Consider the following 24,531-nt stretch of genomic DNA (forward strand, 5'->3'; position numbering starts at 1 on the left):
GGCTCAGGGTTTTTTGTTTCTTTTTTTATTTTTGTGGCAATCGGTAAGGAACTTTGAGATGAAGAGAAAAGAAGAGACATGAGGCTATGGGCAGGGGTAGGAAGGAGATGAGATAGCAAGGAGACACTTCTTCAAATGTTGCAGACACTGTTTCTGAAGTTTTTTAATCTAAAAATTTCCTTCAGGAATTAACATGTGTTATTTAGGGAATAAAATATTTTAATGACCCTATTAAACTGTAATTTCAACTTTAGTTATATATAATACATCATTTCTTTTTTAATCCTTCATCCAAATTTTTGTAAGTCCCTGTAACAGTTTTTCTTAGCCCTATAATGATTTTCATAAGAAGATGTAAATTGAGTAATGTAGATTATTTGAGATCTACTATGAGGAATATTTTTATCATGATCTAAATGTTCACATCAGAGAATGTTTGTGCTTGTTATGGACTTAGCACTATGCCTAGAGTTCTGAGTGAGTTTGGTGAAATTTTCAAATATAATCTTCATTGCTTCCCTCATGGAGCACATACCTTTCGGGGAAAATAAGAGAGACAACCAGCATATAAATAGCAATACCTGTTGCGTAGTTTGTAATGTCTGTTGCATGTTGCTTGGCAAGAAAGTGTCCTGCCACTGGACATGCACCTTGGCCTTACCTGTCACTGTGAGCTGTTCTGAAAGTGTTTAGGGTTTCTCTATAATTGCCCTTTTTATTTGTTCTGGAGCATATGGTCCCTTACATTTCTCTGTCTCTCTCTCTCTCTTTCTCTCTCTCTCTCCTACATTTCAGTGAGCGGTTTCTGGTGAGACTGAACAAGAATGGTGGGCCAAGGAACCCAGAGAAGATAGAACGAATGTGTGCCCTTTTTACAGTATGTGCAAATTCTCTTTCCCTTCTCTACTGTTGACTAACCAGGGACCTATTATGTGGACATTGTCACCCTGGAAACACACATTTATCTTTATTTCTCCATGCTTGGGGGAGAACAGCACTTGATTTATATTTCTGTCAGGTTTAAATGAAATGTTTAAAGAAAACTGAACTTGGCTATAGTTTTTATTTGAATTTTTCATTAAAGACACATTTAAATATCTTTTATTGATGTAAATTTTATAAGGTATTTAATATAATAGACACTTAATACCTGCAAAAAATCTTCCTTACAATTATTATTCAAGGCAATTAAGAGTTTCACTGATGTGTATAGTTTCTCTAAAGGCATCCAACAAATTTGCAGTTTTTTGTTGAGTGCATATAAAGAGACAAACAAAATAGTTTTACTCTTTCAAATACCAAATAGAGGATCTTTTCCTCTAGTTTTTTTCTGAATACCCACCCATGCTGTTATACATAATATCTGAGAGCATGGATTCATCAAATCAGAGAACACTTAAGAATCTGTGTATTGGAAAAAAAAAGAATCTGTGTATTGGAAATTTCTAAGCCTCACAGTAACACATTGCCTTATGTACTCATCAAATTATTCTGATTTACTAATTTTTGTTGTCCAATTAAACTTCACAGCTTTATTTGAGTTAATTTATTTGGTGAAGAAGAAGACAAGATCGTATCATAATTTTAAACCAGTTTTAACTATTGTATGTTCTTTGATCTTTAGCAGTGATACTGAGATACATCAGAATCTATTGGCAGGGAGGTGTGATGATCTAACAGTGCTACAACTCTTAGTGTAGTGCATGATTGTAGGTGATAGGTCTATCAGAGTTTATGGTCTTCCTCTTAAATATAAATGAGATTATTTAGGAGTCTGATATGTGACTTCCTCTGAAAGACAAAAGTAGATTTATTTATCTGACCTATTTGTTCATTTGCTACAACTTTATCTTTCAAGACCTCAAGCGATGTTATTACAGAATCAGAAACCACTTTCACAGATTTATATTGGAAATGTTCCAAATATCTAAAAGATTTATAAATGTGGCTAAACTAAAATGATATTTTGTCTGTTTGAACTCAGCATTGAACGCTTACAAGATATGCAGGAAGAAAGAGCAGGAAAATCTGACCCATGGAGACTGTTAAAAGAGTTGAGATTGTTTAGTCTGGGAAAATCAGTGCCCTCTGTTAAATAGGAAAAGAGTGAAAATTGCAGTTAATGGGGTTTATTTTTTGTGTGTGAAAAAGGAAAGCATTTTATTATGAATAAGGAGTTTGTTTGAAAGGATAAAAAGGTCTTTGAAATTATCTTTTAAATTTAAAATATTTGTGTAAAGTTTGTTGAAGCTAAAAATGTCAGGGGGTTATGTTAGAAAATTGTGGGAGAACTTCTCAAGTGAGAGTGCCTGAACAGGTAGTTCTCTGGGGCTGTCTTTCTAAAACAATTAGAAAGAATTGAGATACCCATCAGTCTAGAATATCTTAGTGACCTGAGGAAGTTTTTTTCTAGATCCTGGATCTCTGATATTATTTGGTTAAAGAGGGAGATAAATCACTGTTTTTGTTCTTTGATATTATGAGAACGGAGCTGAGTGTGGGGTGTGTGTGTGCACGTGTGTGTGCATACTCTGTCCTTGAATATGTTGAGTATAGTCCTTTTCTCTTGAAAAATGAACTTAATTATGATGATATTTGAATGTAATTACAATAGATCAAAATTTTTCATTTAGTAGGATTTTAATTATAAGGGCCCAGGGGCCTAAGCTGTAGTTCTAACTTTACAGATCAAAGATACACGTAACATTCAACATGCATGATATGCTCCTATTCTGCCTCAAAGGGAAGGCACAAAGCTGCTAAAAATGTTACTTCTATGTTCCCTTTTCAGTACAATCCTAGAGTTCTTTAAAAACCACAGAAATTGTTTAGCAAGATTATCTTAACTAGGATTTTCATGCTTTACTTTTAGCTATATGAAATAATAATTTTGATGGAATTTTTTTATTCGTTTCATTATATAAGACTTGAGTTTTCTAGTTGGGCATATGCACACAAAGTTTCAAAGAAAATGCAGTCACAGTTGTGATCAGTGCCAGCCCATTAACATACCTTACCTTCAATAAAGAGGACCAGAAAAACTGAGCAGGATTACTCAGGTGGACTTCAGATTCATATTATCTATGGCATAGTCCTGTTTTCTATAAAACCTGTTTTTTCTGACTTTGTAGATTTCAGAGCTTCCTGTGTAAGCAGGATTTTATCTAGAAAGGAGGTGTTTTATTTTTCTGTGAATGTCTGAGGATTTTGCTAACTTCCACGATAAACATTGGTTGCATGTATGATCATGTGAGAGTGTGTATTTACTCATTACTATCAGATACCCAGTGCCTCACACAGTGCCCAGCGAACACTAAGATCTCAGCAATTACATGAATATATGAGTATGTTAATTTTTTACTATACTTAAGTGACTCAGAGAATTGACTTGTGTTGTTTTCCTTGCATAAGCTGGCATTATATTTCCTAAATTTATTTATACTCTCCCAAAATAGAATTTTAGGTAGTGATTCCTTGGTATTAGTAAGTACCAACTTATTAATGTAATAACATTATATATTAAAGTATTGCCTCCTTTCCTGCAGTAAACGTGGCTAAATTAGCTTTGTTTTAAATTTGTAAATCCTGTTATTTTGACAGAAAGGAGACAGTCCAGGCACAGGGAAGTGAACTGAATTTTTCATTTTTCAAGTGAAACATTAGTAACTGAGTCTGAAAGACTGAACACTAAGTGACTGCCCTCTCTGTTCACCATCTAGTTGGGAGCCAGCTTCCTAGTGATGTAAGATTGGAGGGTATGTTCCAGTGAGTAATTATGAGTTCAAACCCTGTTCACCAGATGAATGGTGGCTAAATCCCCCCTCTCTCCATCTTGATTTTACAGGTCTTCTGAATCTTTTTAACGTGGATCTCCACACTTGATGTAGTTAGCCTTAAAGAGTGTATGTTTAGTAACTGTGCTAACTGTGCTTAACCATGCACCTATATTTAATAAGGCAGTTTTTCATTGAAATTATATGGAACTCACGAGTGATAATTTTATTTAAAAACATTTTCTTGGGGCCTCCCCGGTGGTGCAGCAGGTTGAGCGCAGAGCTGTGAAGCTGTCCGCAGCCTCTGCAGCGCCAGTTTGGTTCCCGGCCAGCCAGGGAGAATCCCACATGGCGAGGCAGACCTCTCCTGTCTTGCCCACTGCTCCCCTCAGCAGTGCTTTCAGTCCATCTGCCTGTTCTGCACCCAGCTCTTCTCTGGTGAATCCTCTCACCCTCCTGTGACTCTGGACTATACCCCAGCTCTTGTATAAATAAAAAAAAAATTCTTGTACTGATTATTACCTTATTTTTATTGACCTCAAATAAATACCATAGAAAGTTCTGAGTACCATGTAGAACCATGATCAGGAAGAGCCCCTACCCTTCTAGGATAATGCCATAAATTACACTTAAGGCTACTTCCTTTTATTCACTTAGATAGAACCAGCAGACATAGTCCTGTAACCTTGTGTATAACCTATCTGATTACTGTTTGGTCATTTTTGCAACTGGCTTGAATTCTCTAGGTATATTGGGATAATTATCCTGATCATTTGAGTAGTTTGGATTAACACAATCCAAGGTATATTGAAGAAACCATTTCACTTTGAAATGTTTATATGCTTCAGTAATAGACATGTTTCAATCCCAAAAGATATTTAAAAATAGTAATCTGCTTTTCAATTTCTGTTATTTAATGGTAGTCATCTTAATAAATGTCAAAAAATAGTACTATTTTGAAGATATCATTTTAAATTCCATTTTTAAAAGAGCTAGTGAAATAGAGCCTGAAACATCTTTTTTAATATAAAAATAAAACTTACGTATAAAAATGTATCTTTGTGATTCCAGAGATATCAATGTATGTTATTTTGTAACCTGTTTCATTGTAAGCATTTCATTATTTCATCAAAAATTTGGCAAAATATTATAACAACCTAAAATCTGAAAGCTTCAGCTTCGCCATTACGCATTACTTTTTAATGTCTCCTTTCATATGTTCAGGGCCACTCTACAGTGATGAACAAAATCACAGGATCCTGAAGGGGATCCTGAGGGATCAAAATCACAGGATTAAGAGGGAGGCCCCTTTAAATTCACACCTTAGATCCCTTGCTTGCCTCACTGTAGTTCTAACCTTGCAGCAGGGTTTAAAAATAAAGCAAATCTGGGCACTCTAGATCTCAAAACTCTTTCAAAATCGTGACTGCCATTTGCTTGTCCCTTTTCCTGCTTTATTGAAAAGAGACAAACATCGAAAACCTATCAAAAGGTGAAAAATAAAAAGGAAGTGAAATTAAGGAATCTTTTCCTAGAAGCAAAAGGGAAATCATGGGAACCTGTCCCATTAAGTACAGTGATAATTATTCCACTAATCGTCAATTCACAACAAGGGCTAGGAGTGAGCAGCAAGTTGATGATCTAGTGAAAAGTCTGAAACATTATATGTTAAAGAAAGTTTTATTATTTCAAGTGCAATATGTTACATATTATATAAATATAATTATATATTCATCACCATTCTCTTTCAAAATGTATTCCAAACATAAATTAATGTATAAAATTCTTTTTATGATTCATGTTTAAAGTTTCTTATTCTAAATCAGATTTGTTTAAAGGAAGCCCTTAAAATTTTGCAAATAAAATATTTTTATCTTTAAAATTAAATACAAATGATACATATCTACATTTAGAAATAGAGATCAAATTTGAGGTTTCACTAAGACCAAATTAATCTTTTCGAGGGAACATATCTAGTATGTAAAACTCATTTGTGGACAGTAGGATAAATGTAAAGTAAGTAGAGAATAAACTTTCAGAATTTCAGTCATTAATGAGTTTTTGGTATTTTCCTATCCTTTTCTGCATTGATCATTTCTTTTTTACAAAATGTTTTTATATGACATTGAAATCACAGAGAAAGTGCTATCATGAAGACTTCTAATGTGAGAATTCTTACAAATATTTGATTAATTAGGTAATCTAAATAAGAGCTAGAAAATATTGTAAATAAACATCTAAAGGCATGTAAGATATCTTATAAATGCTAAACTGCTATATGCATTAATTCCCTTATCACCTATACAGGCTAAAAGTGACAAAAACAAACCATTATAACATTCAAACTGAAATTTTAGTAATTTTCTGTGTACTCATTGCCTTAATTTACTTTTTTTTTCTTTTTTGTAGGATCTGAGCAGCAAAGATATGAAGAGAGATTTATATATAGTTGCTCATGTGATACGAATAGGTACTGTCTATCTTACCCATTTGTGTGACTAAAACAAACTCGGAAAAATTTCTACCTTGTATAAGCTTTGTTATTTCAGTCTTGGAATTATTCCTGTTTGTATTAGAACTTAAGCTCACACGCTACAATAGCTGAGTTGTTTTCTCACTTGAAATCTCCTGCTCCATATTTGTATTTTGAACCAAATCTCAAGTGGTCTACTTTTTGACATTGTCTCTTCATAATTGCTTCACTCTGGGCCAGCCCTCTGCCTCAGAGATATCATAATAGGTTACTAGTATTGCCAGCTTTTAATAGGTGGTAAATGGCCCTTGCAGTGTTATGTATCCAAAAATATGTATCTATGCTACTTTCCACAAAACTAGAGTTACTGTCATTACTGTAGTAGATACATATCTCACTTCCATTCCACCGAAGATGAAAAAAGTGATTTTTGCTTTTGTTCTGCACATCCTTATTTCCAGTTTATAAGATAATTTGGGGTATATGACTAACCAAATTTTCCTTCATTGATTTGGGTTCTAGCATATTTTGCACATTTTTAATCAAACAATATTTTTTCTTTTTTTATATTAACTTTTTAAAATTTTTTACATTGTTGTTCATTTTTAAACAATATTTGCTTCCTCTACCCCCTCAGGTGTAGTCCCCATAGAATTTCCTTCTCCAGTACACCAGTGCACCATCACCTTAGTCCCCTGTGCTTCTCCCTCCCTCCCTTTGATCGCTCTCCCTCCTCCTCTCCTGCAGGATGTCTCTGATTTATAATTGTCTGTTTTTGCTTTGTTGTGTTTTATACTGTTATTTTTTTTTTACACTGATGTCTTATTTGGTTCCCCTATATTCTTGCTATAGTGAAACCATCCGATATTTTTCTTTTTCTTTCTGGCTTATTTCACTGAGCATAATTCCTTCTAGCTTCTCCACGTTGCTGCGAATGGCTTGAGTTTATCTTTTTAGATTGCTGAGTAATATTCCATTGTATATATGTACCACATCTTATTGATCCAGTCATCTATTTTTGGGCATTTGGGTTGTTTTTCAGGTTGTACCTATTGTAAATAGTGCTGCAATAAACATAGGTGTACAGGTGTTCTTTTGAATCAATGTCAAACAGTATTTTTTAATCCCTTGCCAGCAAACTATTTTTTGTTGTGCTTTCTTGTTTTGCTCTGTTTGTTGCCGTATTTGTTTTGCCATATTTGCCATCCAGTTTTACATTTGCAGGTCTTCTTACCACTTTAGGCACACACTTGATAAGCAGGAAAAGCAAGTTCCTGTCCACTTTCTGCTTGCTCCAGTAGTGCTTCGGGAATAACTCATTGTCCTCTTTAGCTATGTATACGTAGAGTTTACTTGGCAGCTAAAAATACTAAACTTTGTATCCTTAATATGCCTAAGAAGTTTAAATATATTAGCAAAATCGTTTTTAAAGAAATTCATGAAGCCACTGTTTTATTCTCATATAATTAATAAAGGGTCTGTTAGTGTTTGTTTAAGGTAGATAATAAGGATGATTGGTTGATGTAGTACCAGGGAAGAACCCTGGGCAGATGCCTGTTTGGCTTGCCACTACATACATATCATTCTTGGATGGCTTAACTCAGTTCTAAAGTAGTCTTCAATTTAGAGGAGCTCTAAGATGCCTGCAGCCCTGGCATCCTTGGGTGACAACCAGTGGATGCTGGAGAGAAGCATGGAGTTCTCAATCTTAACTGTGTTTTCTGCTATGCCCCAGGCCGGATGCTCCTGAATGACTCAAAGAAGGGCCCTGCTCACCTGCACTACAGGCGACCATATGGCTGTGCAGTCCTAAGTATACTGGATGTCCTACAGTCACTCACAGAATTAAAGGAAGAAAAGGATTTTGTTCTTAAGGTTTACACGTGAGTAATGGACATAGAAATGTTAATGACGTGCAGCATAAGACATCCAAGCTCTGCCCTTGAGAGCAGTAATTCTCAAACCTTGTGGAACACAGAATCATCAGGATATGTAGGATAGGGAGTTCTTTTTTTAAAAGCATAGATTTTGATCTAAGACTTAAGATGGGGTCCAGGCAGCTGAATTTTTAATGAGCTTCCCCCAGGTGATACTGAAGCAGCTGAGTTTGGAACTCTCTATCCTAAAATAAAAGTCCCATGGCGCATGTTTCTTCTTCTGTCCAGGATTAATCAACCTTACATATTTACAGAAAAGCTAATAATATAATTTCTCATGTGACTTGGATATAAAAATGTTTTTCGTGTTTAATACTTTAACCAACTATTGTAACTGAACTGGCTACTGATGCAGATTTTTTCAAAAAATGATCAGTTGGGTTGCTCTCTCTCTGACAAAAAGCCAGTTTTTCTGAAGAGGTTTCACACTTCACTTCTGCCACCACAAATCTCTAAATTACATACGACCAGGCACAGCTTTATTATTTTTATTGTTTGTCAAGCAAGGGGTCTACCTTTTAGAAGCAGTGCATCTCCTGATTTGTAATGCACTGGGGGGGGGAAGAAACAGAATGAAGAAAACAAACATAGAATCCAGGCAATATCATCTCTCTCTGTTTATAAAGACTTAGGCATGAATAATAGCACTGAGAAAAGAATGATCAGTGCTAAGTTTAGTAACTTTTTAAAGCAAATTATTTTAACTGATAATTTTTTAAAAATCTATCTTCTTTTGGTTTTAATCCAGTATTTCTTTTCTTGATTAAATCTATACTGTCGATCATTATGTTACTGTATCATCACCATAATATTGTGTGGATATTTTTCTGTATTGTTTGTTTCATCTTATTCAGAAATGAAGTGAATTTAATTCACAATTACACTTAATACAGGTTTTTATATAATCTGCCAGTTTATTAATTTCAAAATAAAAGGCCTGATCTCCTTTTAACCTATTTTGCCTAAGCTGTGTTCTGTTTAAAGTTGTGGACTTTAATGGATAAGGAGTTTCCTTTGAAATTGTAACTTACAAAGAATATTTTGGCAAGTTCCTTTCATGCAGCAGTCACAGATTTTGTCCATATACCACATTTCTTCATTGATGGGTGGTGGGATTTGCTTCTTGATATTATCTTCCTCCCTTTGAAAAGGACTGAACAAGAGTCCAGAATTAACATTATTAGCATCTTACGCCACTGTATCCATGCCAAGAGCAGGGTGTTCATAGGGCACACTCCAGAATTGCATCCCTTTGCATGTATCAGCCGTTCCTTTCTTCTGTGCACATTCTCATTGTGGATAGGGACTGCAGAACATCTCTCTTGAAATCATGCTGTCAGGCTTAATTGGCTTAATTACTTCTAAAACAACAGCTTTCAGTACCAACATATCACTTTGCAAGAAGTGAGATTTGTGTGTAGCTTTTTCATAGCTCCTTTCTAAGTTCTAAAGAGTCACAGGAAGATGTTTTTAATGGAGAAGGTAATTTTTTTTTAATTTGAAGAACTAATAGAGTAAAATATTGGATAATTTCTCTACTTGAAAATATTAAGAGACTTTCAAACAGATTTCAACTGCATGTTGTGAAATTGGTTTTGTATGCAGTATAAGATCCTCTAGGATTAGTGTTTTAAATCCACATCAGCACAGTCAGTCCACCCTCAGGAGAAGCAATATTTCACAATAAGTTTCAGGGGAAATGTTTGTTAGATTGAGTGGAAAGTTTAAGGGGTTTAATCATTGCTACTGAAAGCGCTTTAGCCTTTGCTAGGATAGGGTTTTGCAAGAATAAGAACATCTTGTATAATTTTAATCAATGAATTGGCAAAATATCTTATTAACTGCTGAAATTCTCATCATTTCTTTCATTATTCAGAGCTGGCCTCAACCAGAGAAAAGGCAGTCTCCTGTATATCTCTTGCCATGTTCACTGATCTGGCTTTATAGTTGTTGTTTAATATTATGTGTGTGTGGGAAGATACCACATCCTTTAAAGAAAATCACAACAAAAAGCTGATCCATGAAAACTAGGGTGCTTTCTAATGAGCCAAGAGCCTTGAAAATCACAAATAAAACACTATGTGCAGTTCAGTCTGATATAGACATCATATGTATCTCTTAGCTGGGGGGATGGGTTCACAAGCATTGGGCAAAAAAGGAGAGGAAAGCCAAAGAGCTAAAGCCAGTATCAGGATGTAGTGGGGGGTGTCCATAAATAATGCATGTGACAAATCACACGATGCTTCTGAGATCATGGTGACCCCTCTCCAACTTCACACACACAAAAAAGCCCAAATATTTTCTTATGCTAACCTTAACGTAATAACTACTTAGAACATTAAATATATCAGTTATATTTTAAATCATTATATAAGTTGAATATTATATATTATGTACTCAATCAGATGTATATGATTTTTTTCTTCACTCTCACGTGGTAAGAGAAAATTTTCTTCACATTTTCCATATCCCACCATACCATCGGGTCTTTGTCATCTTTGGAACCACTTTCCGAGTCATCTGACAGTTTTCTAAGGCTCATTATTTTCATATCCATCAAATTGGTTTCAATACATCACACTTTGAATCTTTGATGATGCTTTCACTGAAAAGTCATCCTGAGGTCCAATTACATGTTTGCTGAGCAGATGCACACTTGATTTTTTTGTGTTTTCATTTGTCCTATAGACTCATGTATGTGACCTTAAAGATAGTTACTTACTGTGCTGCTTTTAAGGTGAGATTTACAATAATATCTAGCACTTCAATTTAGAGATCATAGAATAATTACTAAATAATTACTAAATCTGTGTCGTTTTGCTTTTAAATTTTTTTCACCAATTCTTCTGTCAAATTAACTTCATAATATGAAGTTCACATTAAACTTGAACTGAGTGAGGTAATTTCAAACTAATGTAACTTACCAACAGAGTGCTGTGATATGCGTCCAAAGAATGCCCCCTAACATAAAAGGCTTGGTGAAGATAGCAGCATAAAGTGGCAACCTCTTATGTGAGTGGACTAGAAGGAAACCTCTTCTTATATTTGGGACACACATAGGCAATTCCATAAAACATCACCTTTGTGTTTTTTGTTTCATAGCCACCTTATCCATGACATTTCTTAAGTTGAGGTACTTGTTTATGAGCCATTCTTAAATGGAAACTCATTCTTGAATGGGTAAAGGGCCCATTAAGATGTCCATATTTTGATACAGAGAAAAGATTCAAGTCTTTCTGTATAATAACTTTAAGCAGGGCTTATTTCTCTCTCTCTCCTAGCCTAGGTCTTCCCAGTTTTCAGTGGACCATCATCCATCTAGGACCATCATTTCTGTGTTCATTATCGATGTTCAGATATGCTGTGTTTTAGCACTGGTATCAAATGTCTGTACAGATAGACAAGAAGGACTCAAAGCCCATGGAATGCTCTGTTTTGAATTTCAGTGCCCACTCTCTAGCCTCAGTGCCTAATTGGATTTCTGTGTTAGTGTTGCTGTAAAAACAGAACTCGTTAAGTAATGAGCCAGAGTAAAGAAATCTCAGAATGACTTCTGTTCTCGCAGAGGTAAGAGGCTCATGACAGGAGTCTTTAACACAGATCTAGGTGTTGGCATGAAGTACCAAGTATTCTCTACACAGGACTGGAAAACACATCTGCATTTGCTTCCCTTTTTCATTCTGCTTCTCCACCAGGAAGAGTTACATGAAAGAACAGTGGCTCTAAGAACATACAAACAGAGCTGTCTTACAGTAACAATATTGTTATCTCAAAAGTCTGTCAGTAGTATGTATGTTCCCAAGCTCAGAGTGGTAATACTTTGATACATAGATAGATAGATAGATAGATAGATAGATAGATAGATAGATAGATAGATAGATAGATAGACAGATAGACAGACAGACAGACAGATGATGAAGATATATGACATGATAAGTAGATAGAAGCTGTTAGACTTTTAAAAATCATCCTACTTCTGTAGACTTCAATTTCCTCATCTACAAAATTGAAAAAGGGGGATAAAATAATATATGAGCAACAGGAAAAAAAGAGCCCACATGAAGTAGTAAATAAAACAGAAAAAGTGGAAAGATAAGTGAGATAACTCAGGAAATGAGATGTATCCAAGTAACGGGCGTGCTGCCTGCCACCTGAAAGGAGTGTCCTGTGTTTTGTTTTATTTTTTACTAGTGACTCTTGGTTATTGACAGGTCCCACTTTCATATCTGAACTACAGGTCCAATATAATTCCATCAATAATAATTTAATTGCTCCATGGTGGTCAAATAAAATGTCACCTGTTTTGAGAGCAGTGGCAGTGTACGTTTATTTAGTGTTTTGTGCTCTTCTTGATAATGTAATCACATTGAAATCTCATACCAATGCTGTATACTGAGTGAGTTTTCATCATCTTATAGCAAAGAGATGATGGCAAGTGCTATCAGTAAGTGACTCACCAAATTAATGACATTTCTTGAAAGAACAAGAGAATGGTAGTAATCCAATATGATTTTAAAATTTTTGTTTTAGGCTGTAATAATTCAAAAACAGCATCAATAACAAAAAATGCTAAGCTAGGGATAGACTCCATATCATAAGCTTTTTGTGTTATTTTTAAAATGTTAATTTTTGTTGTCAATATTTAGTTTTTATTGTTGCTAGGTATCATACTTTTTATCAACCAATAATGACAAAGTCAAAATATAGGTCAAAAGTGATTTAATATTTCTGTTAATAAAAGCTTGGACATTTCTAACCAACAGGCAATTCTAATAGAAATAAATGTAGGATGTATAACCATTCATCAGAAAGGTGCATATTAGGCATAGACCATGCAGTATAAAATCTGCTGTATACAAGCATTTAAAAAGTCAGAAATCCCAGGGCAAGGGCATGTGCCTTAGCAACCTGATTAAGAGATCATGCTCTTTAGCCACTTGTTCTCCTAGCTCTGATATAGTGGGCATAATTTCTTGCCTACCTTAGGACATACTGATAGTCAAAAGGAATGTCTTTGGTGCCAGGATAGGGGTTAAACAGAGTATCCCAGCTTACTAGGGTTTATGATCCTCCCGACTCTAAACAAATTTTTGTCCAAGAAAGAGAATACATCTTTCAATCACCCATGCGACATTTATAAATATTATTCATAGAAAAATCCCATAAATCCCTTAAGGCACAAGCCAGACTGATCCCAGTACAGTTAGCATACACTGCATCATATTAGTTATCCAAAAGAGAAAAACCATAAAGTCTAGGTATCAAAAGAGATACTTCACAAAGGTCAACCTTTGTTCCCAATTATTTAACAATTTCATCTTAATTAAATACTGTTTATTGCAGTTTGAGGGGTTAATAGATATTAGTAAGTTGGTTCTGAGATCAGTAACAATCAAACTATAGATTTCAAGTGAGTATAGAGTACTATAGATAACATATTTATAGTGTGTGTGTATTTGTAAGTAATATAATCTTATAACCTTTATTAATAGCATAATTTAAATTTGAGATCATGGTTTAGATCTATGAACCACATTTTGTTCATTTTCTATAACTACTATAACAAATTACCACAGATTTGGTGATTTAAAACAACAGAAGTTTATTCTCACAATCTGGAGACCAGAGTATGAAATCAAGATGCCAACAGAACCATATTCCTTCTGGAGGCTCCTAAGAAATATCTGTTCTTTGTTTTTTCCAGTTTCTGGTGACTGTCACCATGCCCTGACTTGGGGTTCATCATTCCTGTCTCTGCTTCTGTGGTCACATTGCCTCCTCTTCTTCTGTCTGTGTCTTCTCTTTGTCTCTTATGTTTCCCTTTCTCTAAGAACATTTGTCATTGAAGTTAGGCTCACTCAGATGATCCAGGATGATCTCCTTATCTCAAGGTCATTAACTTAATTATACCTGCAAATACCTTTTTTTCCAAATAAAGTAATACTCCCAAGTTCCAGGGATTAGGATAAGGACATACCTTTTTAAGGACCACCATTCAACCCACTACAACTTGCAATTAACATGAACCCTGAGTTAAAAAGACTTTCAAAATCATAGTGATGGGCCTCCCCGGTGGCGCAACGGTTGAGCGCTGGGTTGCGAAGCTGCCCGCAGCCTCTGCGACGCCGGTTCGATCCCCGGCTGCTCCCCGGCCACCAGAGGAGGGTCCCACATGGCGCGCAGACCTCTCCTGCCGCCCGCTGCTCCCCTCAGCAGTGTACTTCAGTCCTTCTGCCTGCTCTGCTCCCCGCTCTGGCTCTGGTGAATTCTCTCACCCTCCCGCGCTTCTGACTGTACCCAGTGCTTGTATAAATAAATAAAATAAAATAAAAATAAATCTTTAAAAAAAAAAAAAAAAACAAAATCATAGTGATTATGGAGCCTGGTGGTGCAGAGATTTTGTGTTCTCTGCTAACAGGTTGGTCCCGAGAGAGTGGGGAGACAGAACTGAGATGTTCATGCCCAGATGCTTCCCATAGGTTCAGATGTTTCTCCTAGGCCAAGAAGTCACAAGTCATTCCTCTGTGAGGAGAGTGAATGAAGGGGCAGATATCCTACACATGTAAGCCCTTCTACTACCTGAAGAGGGGAATAAAAATAAATATCCCAGCTAAAACACTATAATTATATACATGCTATTTGTCTTTTTAATTGCATTAAAATAATCATTTAAATGTTGTAAAATTAAAAATAATTTAAATTTTTCATAAATAAAAAGCAGTTTCTTATTGTCCATAGCACCATTCAGAACCAGATTGGTTGAATTGTCAACTTGGTCTTAGAGATTGTTCAATTAGGATGAACCAAATAAGGCCAAAATAAAGCAGATCACACCCAAAGAGAATTTTAACTTGGAGCACTTATGGTAAATTAAGTTCTAGGTCAGAGTCAGCACTGAAGAGTTGCAGCTAGGAAAAGGCAGACAACACAGATATGTTCCCTAACATCAAGAAGACAGGTACCCTGAAGCCTGGTGCAGGAATTAGGGTTAGAATATACTCTGCAGCCTCTGCCACTCTACCCACCCCACCCTGCTTTTGGAACCAGACACATCTATGTGTAGACTCTCCTCATCTGTAGAATGAACGTAATACCTGTCTCATATGAGATAGTATGAGATGGTATATTATGAGAAGTATGTGGGATATGGGAAAATACGCTTCCTTTACTTGCATTCTAAAAATGCAAACGTAAAGGTCTTATAAATAACTCTTTAAAATTTCTTGAATATTCTTTTGGATCACCTACCTTGGAGAAAGAAATTTGGGTAACCCATCAGAAATCCAGAAAAAAAGGTGGTAGTAGGGAAGAGACAGATGCTAAAGTGTGCCCCTATACGTGAGTGAATGATACATTATCCAGAATTCTGTTGAGTTACCCACCTGCTCTGGTGCTTTTGGGCGAATGGAGACCTCATGTAAAAAACCTAAAACCTTTCATCACTGCTGTATTATTGATTGAATAAAATCCTTGGATATGTAGTAGTTGAACTGCTACTTCATTGCCTGTGCTTATTATCTCTGCTTTGGGGAAAGTGGACAGCTGTAGTGGCACACAGCCCTCTTTTAGATCACAGCTCCTCAGGCATCTTATGATTGAGGATAAACTGTCAGCATCATTAATCATGCTCTAAATATTAATTTGATTGGATATAATCATGCTTCATTATAATCATAGCTCATTTGATTTAATAAATGATTACATTATAATTTTTCTAAACAAAATATCCTAGTGATTGTTTAAAGTAGGCTGATGATACCACATCCTCTAACTTTACGGATGTTTTGAGTAGCTCATCTTGGCAATTTTGGAAAGGAAAATATTCAAAAGACCAGTTAAGAGGTAGTTATACTGGTCCAGAAGAGAGTTGACAATGGCTAAACCATGGCCATGAAGAGGAGAGCTCAGATGTCACAGATTTTTTTCTTTTTTTTGTCACAGATTTTAAAATAGTAAAATCCATAGGACTTGGTAACAGCTGGAAGGGTTTTGGTTTTAGTGAACTGATAAGTTCTACTCAGTGAGAGGGAATGTCTGGGAGCAAACAGGTGAGTGAGCTCTCTTGTGACCCTACATATCTTAAAGATCTTAAGGTTGAGTCTGGGCTGGAAGCAATGCTTTGAGGATTGAAACTGGGAGTAGGTGAGATTGCCCAGGAAAACTTGTAGGGTAAGAAGAAAATGGTAAAAAAACAAAAAAACAACTGTGAAGGCCACTGAAAGGTAAAGCGGTGAGAAGGGAGAGAAGTAATGAGCAAATCATTGTTTGTCTGGCATCTGAATTGTATGTGTTGGGAGAAAAGGTACATGTGAGTGAAATAATACACCTTGTAATTTTATGTGGTTCACAAAATACTAGCTCCTCTATATTACCTAAAGAACCGGTGTTTTATTGGGAAAATAATGAAATTATGCCATGTGTTGGAGGGAGAGAGAGTTAATATCCAGACTTGAAATGTGAGGACAAATTGTAGTCAGATTTCTGTTAAAGTAACTACTGATCTTATAAACCTAGAAAGTGACAAAAAAAAACAACAACCCAAACCTGACAGCAAGACAAGTCTGAATTCTCACCAGCTGGGCCCTTCTCTGATGTATTGACTGGTTGCAAAAGATGAGGCAGTATGCATGTCAGACATGGAGGGCTGGATGTGCTGCTGCCAGCACTTCTCACTTTTGATTTCCAACGGAGTTGCTAAATCACAAGTGATCATTTTAAAGTTCTCTCTCCTCCTTCCTTTGTTTGGAAGGAATTCTGCAAGCAGGAAGTTATCCTCACAGCTCTGGAGAGGACCTGATCTTTGATCATTCATTGCAATATCACTGAGTAGGTGAGGCTTATTCATACTGATTTAGAAGTCTGAAGAGCTACTAATTGAGTGACAAAATCAAACTAGCGACCAACCTTTATCTCTGGCCTCTATACAAATCTTTTCATTTAGAAATCTGCTTGGCTTCCCAGTGCTGAATGGCAAATTATGTAACTTAGTTGGGTTTTCTCTTGGAGTGGCTGTGCTGTGCTGAACTGGACACTTCTGAGTAACCATGTGATTCTGTGGGTTTTCCTTTGAGTGACTAGAAAATTTTATTTCAAAATAGCTTTCATCTTAGTCAAGTTCTCCTTTTCATTCTGGGGTCAGTGGGTCCATTTCTTCCTATCCAACAGAGGAAGGGGGTGCCATCCTAGGGGGACTCCCTGTGTCAAATGGAATTTTTAAGAGATTACCCAATTGTTTCCAATGATTCATTCCAGTTGTTTCATCAACATAACTGTATTAGGATGAGGAATTCCTAGTCTGTATTACTAAACTATATCAAATGGCGATGTGCTTGTGGCTCTCTTAAAATTGCCCTCTGGGAGGTAAAACTCAGAAATAGCAGAAATTAGCAAGGGGTGCAATACTGTTACTCTGTCTTGTCCTAATCCTAAAGTTCCTATGAAAGAACTTTAGTTTTACATATTTAGGCATCTAGCCTTCTCTGCCCAGTCCTCTTTCCCCTTGACTACAGAGGATTTGACAGTGAATCAAACCCAATACTTTTCTAAACTTATATTGGTGTGACTGAAATACAGTCATAAGCAAATAATACTCACTTTGCCCTGAACTTAGCAAGATTTTCTCTGGGGCTAGTATGATGACAATGGAATGACAGTATTAAGTGAATGATGCAAGGCCTGGAAGTTTCTAAATAGCAGTACTTGAGGACCTGTTTTTTTTCCTATCAGGAACTTTCCTTCAAGGCCTACAGGTGTGTGTATGTGCACATGTTTTTAAGGCACTAGAAAAGAAAAATTTTCTTGTGGGGGAGAGCTACTTTAGACAGTAGGATATTTTGCCACTTAAAAATATTTGTAGAGATTCATTTTGGTCTTTCTACCCTTCCCTCCTCAAGTGTGTGTCTTCTTTGTGCCTTAACAAGAATCAAACCTTGTCTAATTTAGTAAACCATTGGTTCATATGTTTAAGAAAGGGAATTTGAAGTTGTCTTTCAAAATTGGGTCATGAGACCAGATGATTAAAATGCTTCAGCTGATCATTAACTCCTGTCCTTCTGTTGCAGGTGTAACAACGAGAGTGAGTGGTCCCAGATACATGAGAATATCATCCGCAAGTCCAGTGCCAAGTACTCTGCCCCCAGCGCCAGCCATGGTGATGTTCTTCTCTGGATAGAAAACTATGTGTTGCGTTGGCAGTTGCTAATCATATATGTCTCCATTGACTTTGCTCATCGATCAGTTGCCATATGTAAAGTTCAGTTCCCTATAGACATTTATTCTCCTGCTCAGGCACTTTCTGCTATTTCTTTTTGTGATAATTTGAGGCATTCTCTAATTGTGACCACAATACTTTTCTGTTCTATCTATGATGGATTCTATGTGCTTTAATAGGTAACTTGAGTTCCAATTTAACGTCGGAGGGGAAAAAGTATTGCTGGGTTTGTCACATTGTAAAGTCTACGTTTTTCTGAACAAATATTACACATAGCCCTCCCCCCCCAAAAAAGACAAATACTAATATCACTTTTTCTATTCATGTTTTAGTGTTAGCATCACAAAAGCCTGACACTAATGAAAATTACTAGAAAATTTTATTTCAAAATAGCTTTCATCTTAGTCAAGTTCTCCTTTTCATTTTCCCTACTTTTAAATCTTTGTTTAAATAATGTCTATCTAAATATTAGTATAATTCTACACATTAGAAAGAATGTGTTTTCTAAATAAATATTAGTTGTTGTAGTAAATAAGTCGAACTATTTAAAAGCCTGTGTGCTTTTATATACCTTTGAAAATAGCTGTAAAATTGCTACAGAACTGTGTTCTGCTGACAGTTTTTACCTCTAACTTATCTCATAACCTCTTTTATGTAACCTTTATTTTAACTTACATAGACTTACTGTCAATAAAAAGTAGGCCTTAAATGACAATAGTTATAGCAGTTTTTTTAAAGTTGTTGAGAACTTTTTTTCTCTATCAGGTAATCACCAAGGAAGGTCATCAGAGGAACCCCTTACCAGAGGCTGCAAAGTTGGGGACCCTCAATTGGGAGTAGTTGATTCCTCTAAGATTCTGTAGCATGCGGATACACAGAGCTTTTCTCACTGTTTTGAAATGATTGTTTTCCCTGTAATGTTGTGCCTAGCTGCCAAGGAGCTCCATGCATTTGCTTGAAAATGGAAGAGGGTGCACATTCCTCACCTAAAACTAGACTAAAGCAAAAAGCAAATAAAGCCTTACTTTAAAAATACAGAAAAGTTACTAGAAATTTGAGAAACTATCATTCACATCAATATTTATGGTGTTTTTTGCTTTATTTATTTGATATATAAAGAGCTTCCCTTGGCTACAGGTTGTAGGATATGACGTTTTTAAAACATGGAGAACATTTCAAAGAGAGATAGTGATAACAATACATTAAAGAAACAACTGAAATAGCAGTTTCCACCATTACCTCACCAGATTAAGATGTTGAATTTTGGCTACTGTCCAGAGTAAGCAGGGACTGTGGCATCTTCAACTTCTGTGGGTTTTGTCTAGGACTCAGAAACACTGGATATTTAAACACCATTAGAAGTCACCCATCCCTCTACCTGGGGTGCCCGTAGACTTCAGCGGCTCAGTGAGGATGGCCTATTTGAGAGGTCTTTATGCACTTAGAAAGGCCTCCATTTGGTGGTTCCTTTCATTTTTTGTGTACCTTTTTCCTTGTTCTTCTGCATAAACTGAAGCCTTCTCCTCTTATTTGTCATGTTTAGAAGTACAGGGCAGCTGCTTAGGATCCCTTTGGATATTTTGAAAGCTAGATGTGACTTGCCTAGCATCTTCTACATCCTCACAAGTTGTGTTCTGCATCTCTAGGCCAACTTGGCTGCGCAGAAGTTGAGGAGATGAAAGCCAGGGAATGTTTGAATAAATCCTTGCCAGTACAGATTACTAGAGTATGCCTGTTGATGTTTTCCCCCCCTTGGATCTCCAACCCCCATGTCAAATTCTAGAAACTTCCTCATCCTGAGCTGTGTGCTCCTAGGTCAGTGGGTTCCCGTACAACTAGAGGATGAGATTTGGTAGCTCTGTAAAGATACTGTGGATAAATGAGCTGGGATTAGGTTGGGGGGAGTCTACCAAGTAGTCAGGCTGTAAAAAATGACTTTATAGTATGCAAAGTCCCAAACACAGATTATCTAACCAGAATGCCAACTGGAATACCATATATCTGCTTTACAGGGCACTATAATCCTTGTGTTGATGAAAGCTGGGACATCATATGTGTAGAACCAGGGGATCATGAATTTAGCTGAAGCAATGAGATCATCTTGAGGTTCTATTGGATTGTTTCCTTCCCTAACTGAGCTCTGGGAGTGCATATTCCTAGACACCAGAACACTTTGATCTGACAGATACAGTGTATGTGACTTCTCTTTGACTGCTTTCTTTCTCCACTTTGCAATCCCATCTCCCCTCTTATTTCCAGGTCCTCCTTATTTTACAACTCTGCTTGTTACTGTGTCCATTCTAGCCACTCTTCTGATTGTCCTAGTTATCATAACATCTTCTCTCATTTCTTGATGTTGCTCTTCTGTTTCAACTCCGGGTTTCTAGATCAACAAGGATGCTTCCTGCTGAGCCACGGAGCACACCTAAATTCATCATGTTGTTAATAGCTAATATTATTCAAGCGTTTCAGAGGAACTTCCTGACTGTTGGATTGACCTTGCAACCTTTTAACAGTGGGGACAAAGTCGAGGTGGTTTTGGGGAAATTGTTATTTGTGCAAAACTCCTAGGATATAAGTAATGAGCTCATCTGAGGGGACATTACAGTTTGCTGCACAAAAAATACCCCTTCTTTTACTTGCAGTGCAGTGGTTCCCTGTAAGAGTGGTGTGATATGTGCTCTTCTGCTTTTTTCACAAGCCAGTACAGCAAGTTGCTTTCCATACTTTGGCATACTGCTAGTACAAAAACACAGTACCTCTTAGTTCATTCATTGTGTCAGAGTGAACACCCTAACATAGGTCTTCTTTGGCCATACTTGTTTCTAGTCTACCATTATTTCTGTAGACTTCTTTGAGTCCCAGCAGTACAGTTTAGGTTATGCAGTCTTCCTATTCACTATTTACTACAACCAAGCCATGTCCTTGGCTGGATGTTGGAGAACAGAGGAAGACAATGCCATATTCTAGATCTCAGATTGTGTTCAGTAGACTGGTTCTCTGGGTCATTGAGGTCATTTTGACTTATATTCCTTCATTTCTCTAGAATTTTTCTTCAGAATAATGCATACTTTGTGCTTCAAAATTTTTCTCAAGAAAAATGCTGAACTTCACATATTTTGGTCTGAAAAATATGGCTTTTTGTTTTTTGCTAGTAATACAGGATGGCGGGTTCTGAGTAAGAAAATGCTTTTGTTTTTGCAGGTCTTATCATTTCTCTACAACTTCTTCGTGGTGACATGGAGCAGATTAGGAGAGAAAATCCCATGATATTTAGTAGGGGATTGGCGATTACAAGAAAATTGGGATTTCCAGATGTCATCATGCCAGGTAAGCAGAACTTCTTGGGGCAGGGGTGGAAAAAGATTAGGAAGGTAGAATTCAGTGTTCCTCTTGTGCACAGGCGGTGAACCATGCTGTGTCCCAGGTCAGGTTGCTGACTGCAGTCTGTAGCCAGTGAGTCCTTGGCTTTTGGTGGTATTTGTTCTTTTCCACAAGTACCCCACCGCCCCACCATATCACATTCACCAGTGCACCACAGCAGTCCAGCACATGGGTTTTGTTGTCTCTTGTGGAAATCTGGTAGTAGAAACTAACATGGAACTTTTCATGGGTATGCCTTTTATACTATTCTCTTCCACTACTTTTCTTGGAAGAGAACTGAAAAAGTTCCTCTTCAGGGAGAAGAATATACCAATATGAGTACCTGTAGTATCAGTGAATTCCAATTTATATAAGAATAGCAGATACATTTTAATGGATCAGGCAAAAGGTATAAATTAGGCACTGTTTATAGTACCACCTGGCAAGTTTCTCAGGAATTGTCTCACCCTCCTCCTCTAATGCCCAGTGGAGAGGCAGGGCAGTAAGTTGGGAATGGGTTTGACCCTCAAGTGTGGTTCCAGCAGGTCAGTCTCAGGGTTATGTTTGCTAGCCAGGCTGATGCTGGCAAAGCTATAGATGTGGATCTAAACAGGACACCAGAGCTGAGGGGCTGTAGAGAGTGAGTGACGAGTAGAGTCGTGGCCCAGATGGATGGCAGTGGTTCTGATAACCAAAGATGATGCAAACAAGAAGAAGAATCAAAACAGGAAATTACCTGGTTGTCTGGATGGATTATAGGAGTGGACCTATTCTTGCCATTGAGAATTTTACTCCACAAAAGTTTGTTTGGTTGGTTTTTGTTTTGTTTTGTTTTTGTTTTTAGGGCCAGGCCAACCTAAACTGAACTAATTGTGACCACTCTTAAGTATCGGCTATTTAAAGTTATTCATGGTGCTCTAAATTCTCTTGTTGGAAATACTTGCCAGCACATACCCAAAGGGGAGTCAAACCTGAGCATAGAGAAGACCCATGTAATAGATTCCAGCTATCCTTCAACTTCCCACACTATGCTCAGATTTGTTTTATCTTCATTTCCTTTCTTTAGAAACTGTGAATGTAAAACAAGCTGCTTCTCCTGCTCATGTACACAGTAGGGTCTTTGGGATGGCAAATCTATGCCACCCAGTCAACCCATGTTTATCTTTAAATGCTAAGGAGACTTCGAGCTAATAGAAGGCCCCTTCTGGCTGTTGGAAAGGTGATGTCCTTCACAGGACATTTCTCCCATCCTGATAATCAGGAGAAGAGCACAGGCATAGTCCCTGGCATGTCTTCTTGGCAATGTACCATTGAAGAAAGAATAGGTGTTATCAAAATTGATCTGGTAATCGTTTTTTTAAATTAGCTATCCAGGCTCATGAGGTGGAGTCATATATACTAAGAGATACACTAACAATCCTTACTTCTTTTGAGAACTTACTTATTTGAGATTTAGATAGCTCCTTTCTTATTAGCTCCTTTCTTATCATACAATCATAGACTTCAAACCAAGTAAGTAGAAACTAGAAAGGAACACCTTCAGCCAAAAAAAAAGTTTTTATGCAAACTGATCTCAAGAGTTACATTGTCCAGATTTTATCTAGGGAAAGAAGTCTTTTTATTGAGCACTCTGCATCTCTTGTGTATTTGGTACACAGGCATATAAAAGACTTCTGGGTATGCTAGATATGACCATAGAAATCAGCAGTATCGCACATTGGTGAAGCCAGCCGAAGCTAAGGGGGTCTCCCTTTCCTGGCAGTTAAGGGATAATCATCTGATGATCTGGGAGACCAAGTAGGGGCTATGGTTATGCTGCTTGCTGAGATGTCTTTCTTGGGAATTCTAAGTATTGGAGCTGAAAGTAAGGATTGTTTCATAGGCAGGAGGCAGTGCTTTGTGCTTAATGTTCTACCCCTCCCCCTTTACTTTTCTTCCCCATAAGTAAAAAGCTTTCCTCACAGACCACCAGGGTTGCGAGCTAAGATATCACCAAGTGGGTTTACCCTCTTTGGGTTAGGTAAGAGAGCTGGCTGGCCCACAGGAGTCACAGGAAAAGTGTGCAGCTTTTTTTATATTGCAGTTATCCTGTCTTGGAAAACTGGCTCTGGCAAAAAAAGACCTTGGTGAGTCTTTTCAAACCCTGGCTGCCCTGCCACCTGCAGCTCGTCCACCCTTCACTTATGGGAATATTGTGCCTGGGCTGTAGCAGTCCCTCAGTCCTTACATTGCTATATAACCAAGTTTATAGGAATTTACATCTTCTTCTTGACTTATGGACATAGGGAAAATGAAAAAGGAAATAAATTATGTGTAACTATGAACATTTCTACACTTAACATTGGAGAAATGAGAGTAAATGAAAAAATTAGAATTACTTATAAACTGTGATCCTTATTTTAAAACTACCCAGCATTTGGCAGCAACTACCAAATGCTCACTTGGAGAGGTCTCATTATTGTTGCTGGGATTGCCCAGATAGGTCCTTGTCAAAGCATATCATCAGTGCTGTAACTCTGGCAGTTACAGAGTTCAAATAAGATCCTAACCACACCAGTATCCAACATACCATTTTAAAAAATATCTTTCTGATAGTCTCCCATTGCTCTCCATGGGTGTGTACATACACTCACGACTGCTCTGCCAGCATATGTCCTATTCTGTGTCACAGCTGAGGCCCTGACTGTGCAGCTTTCTAGTTCTTCTGCTCATGACTCATGATAATGAGAGCCAAGAACACCATTGCTATTGTTTTGGGCGGTCCAAGATAAAGCA

At 37.0% G+C, this 24,531-nt stretch overlaps 1 protein-coding gene across 1 annotated transcript in view; it reads left to right on the forward strand.

Annotated features, from left to right (window-relative positions):
- DOCK3 (dedicator of cytokinesis 3) overlaps positions 1–24,531 on the forward strand; it is a 245,020-nt gene that overhangs the window by 127,536 nt on the left and 92,953 nt on the right. The window contains exons 9-13 of the mRNA XM_037501571.2: positions 796–877; positions 6,183–6,243; positions 7,982–8,129; positions 18,245–18,333; positions 21,598–21,723. Of these exons, the coding sequence (XP_037357468.1) occupies positions 796–877; positions 6,183–6,243; positions 7,982–8,129; positions 18,245–18,333; positions 21,598–21,723 (506 nt within the window). The remainder of the gene's footprint in view (positions 1–795; positions 878–6,182; positions 6,244–7,981; positions 8,130–18,244; positions 18,334–21,597; positions 21,724–24,531) is intronic.

This window comes from Talpa occidentalis, unplaced genomic scaffold, assembly GCF_014898055.3.
Source record: "Talpa occidentalis isolate TD23 unplaced genomic scaffold, MPIMG_talOcc4v2.1 talOcc4.10, whole genome shotgun sequence".
Lineage (NCBI taxonomy): Eukaryota > Metazoa > Chordata > Mammalia > Eulipotyphla > Talpidae > Talpa > Talpa occidentalis.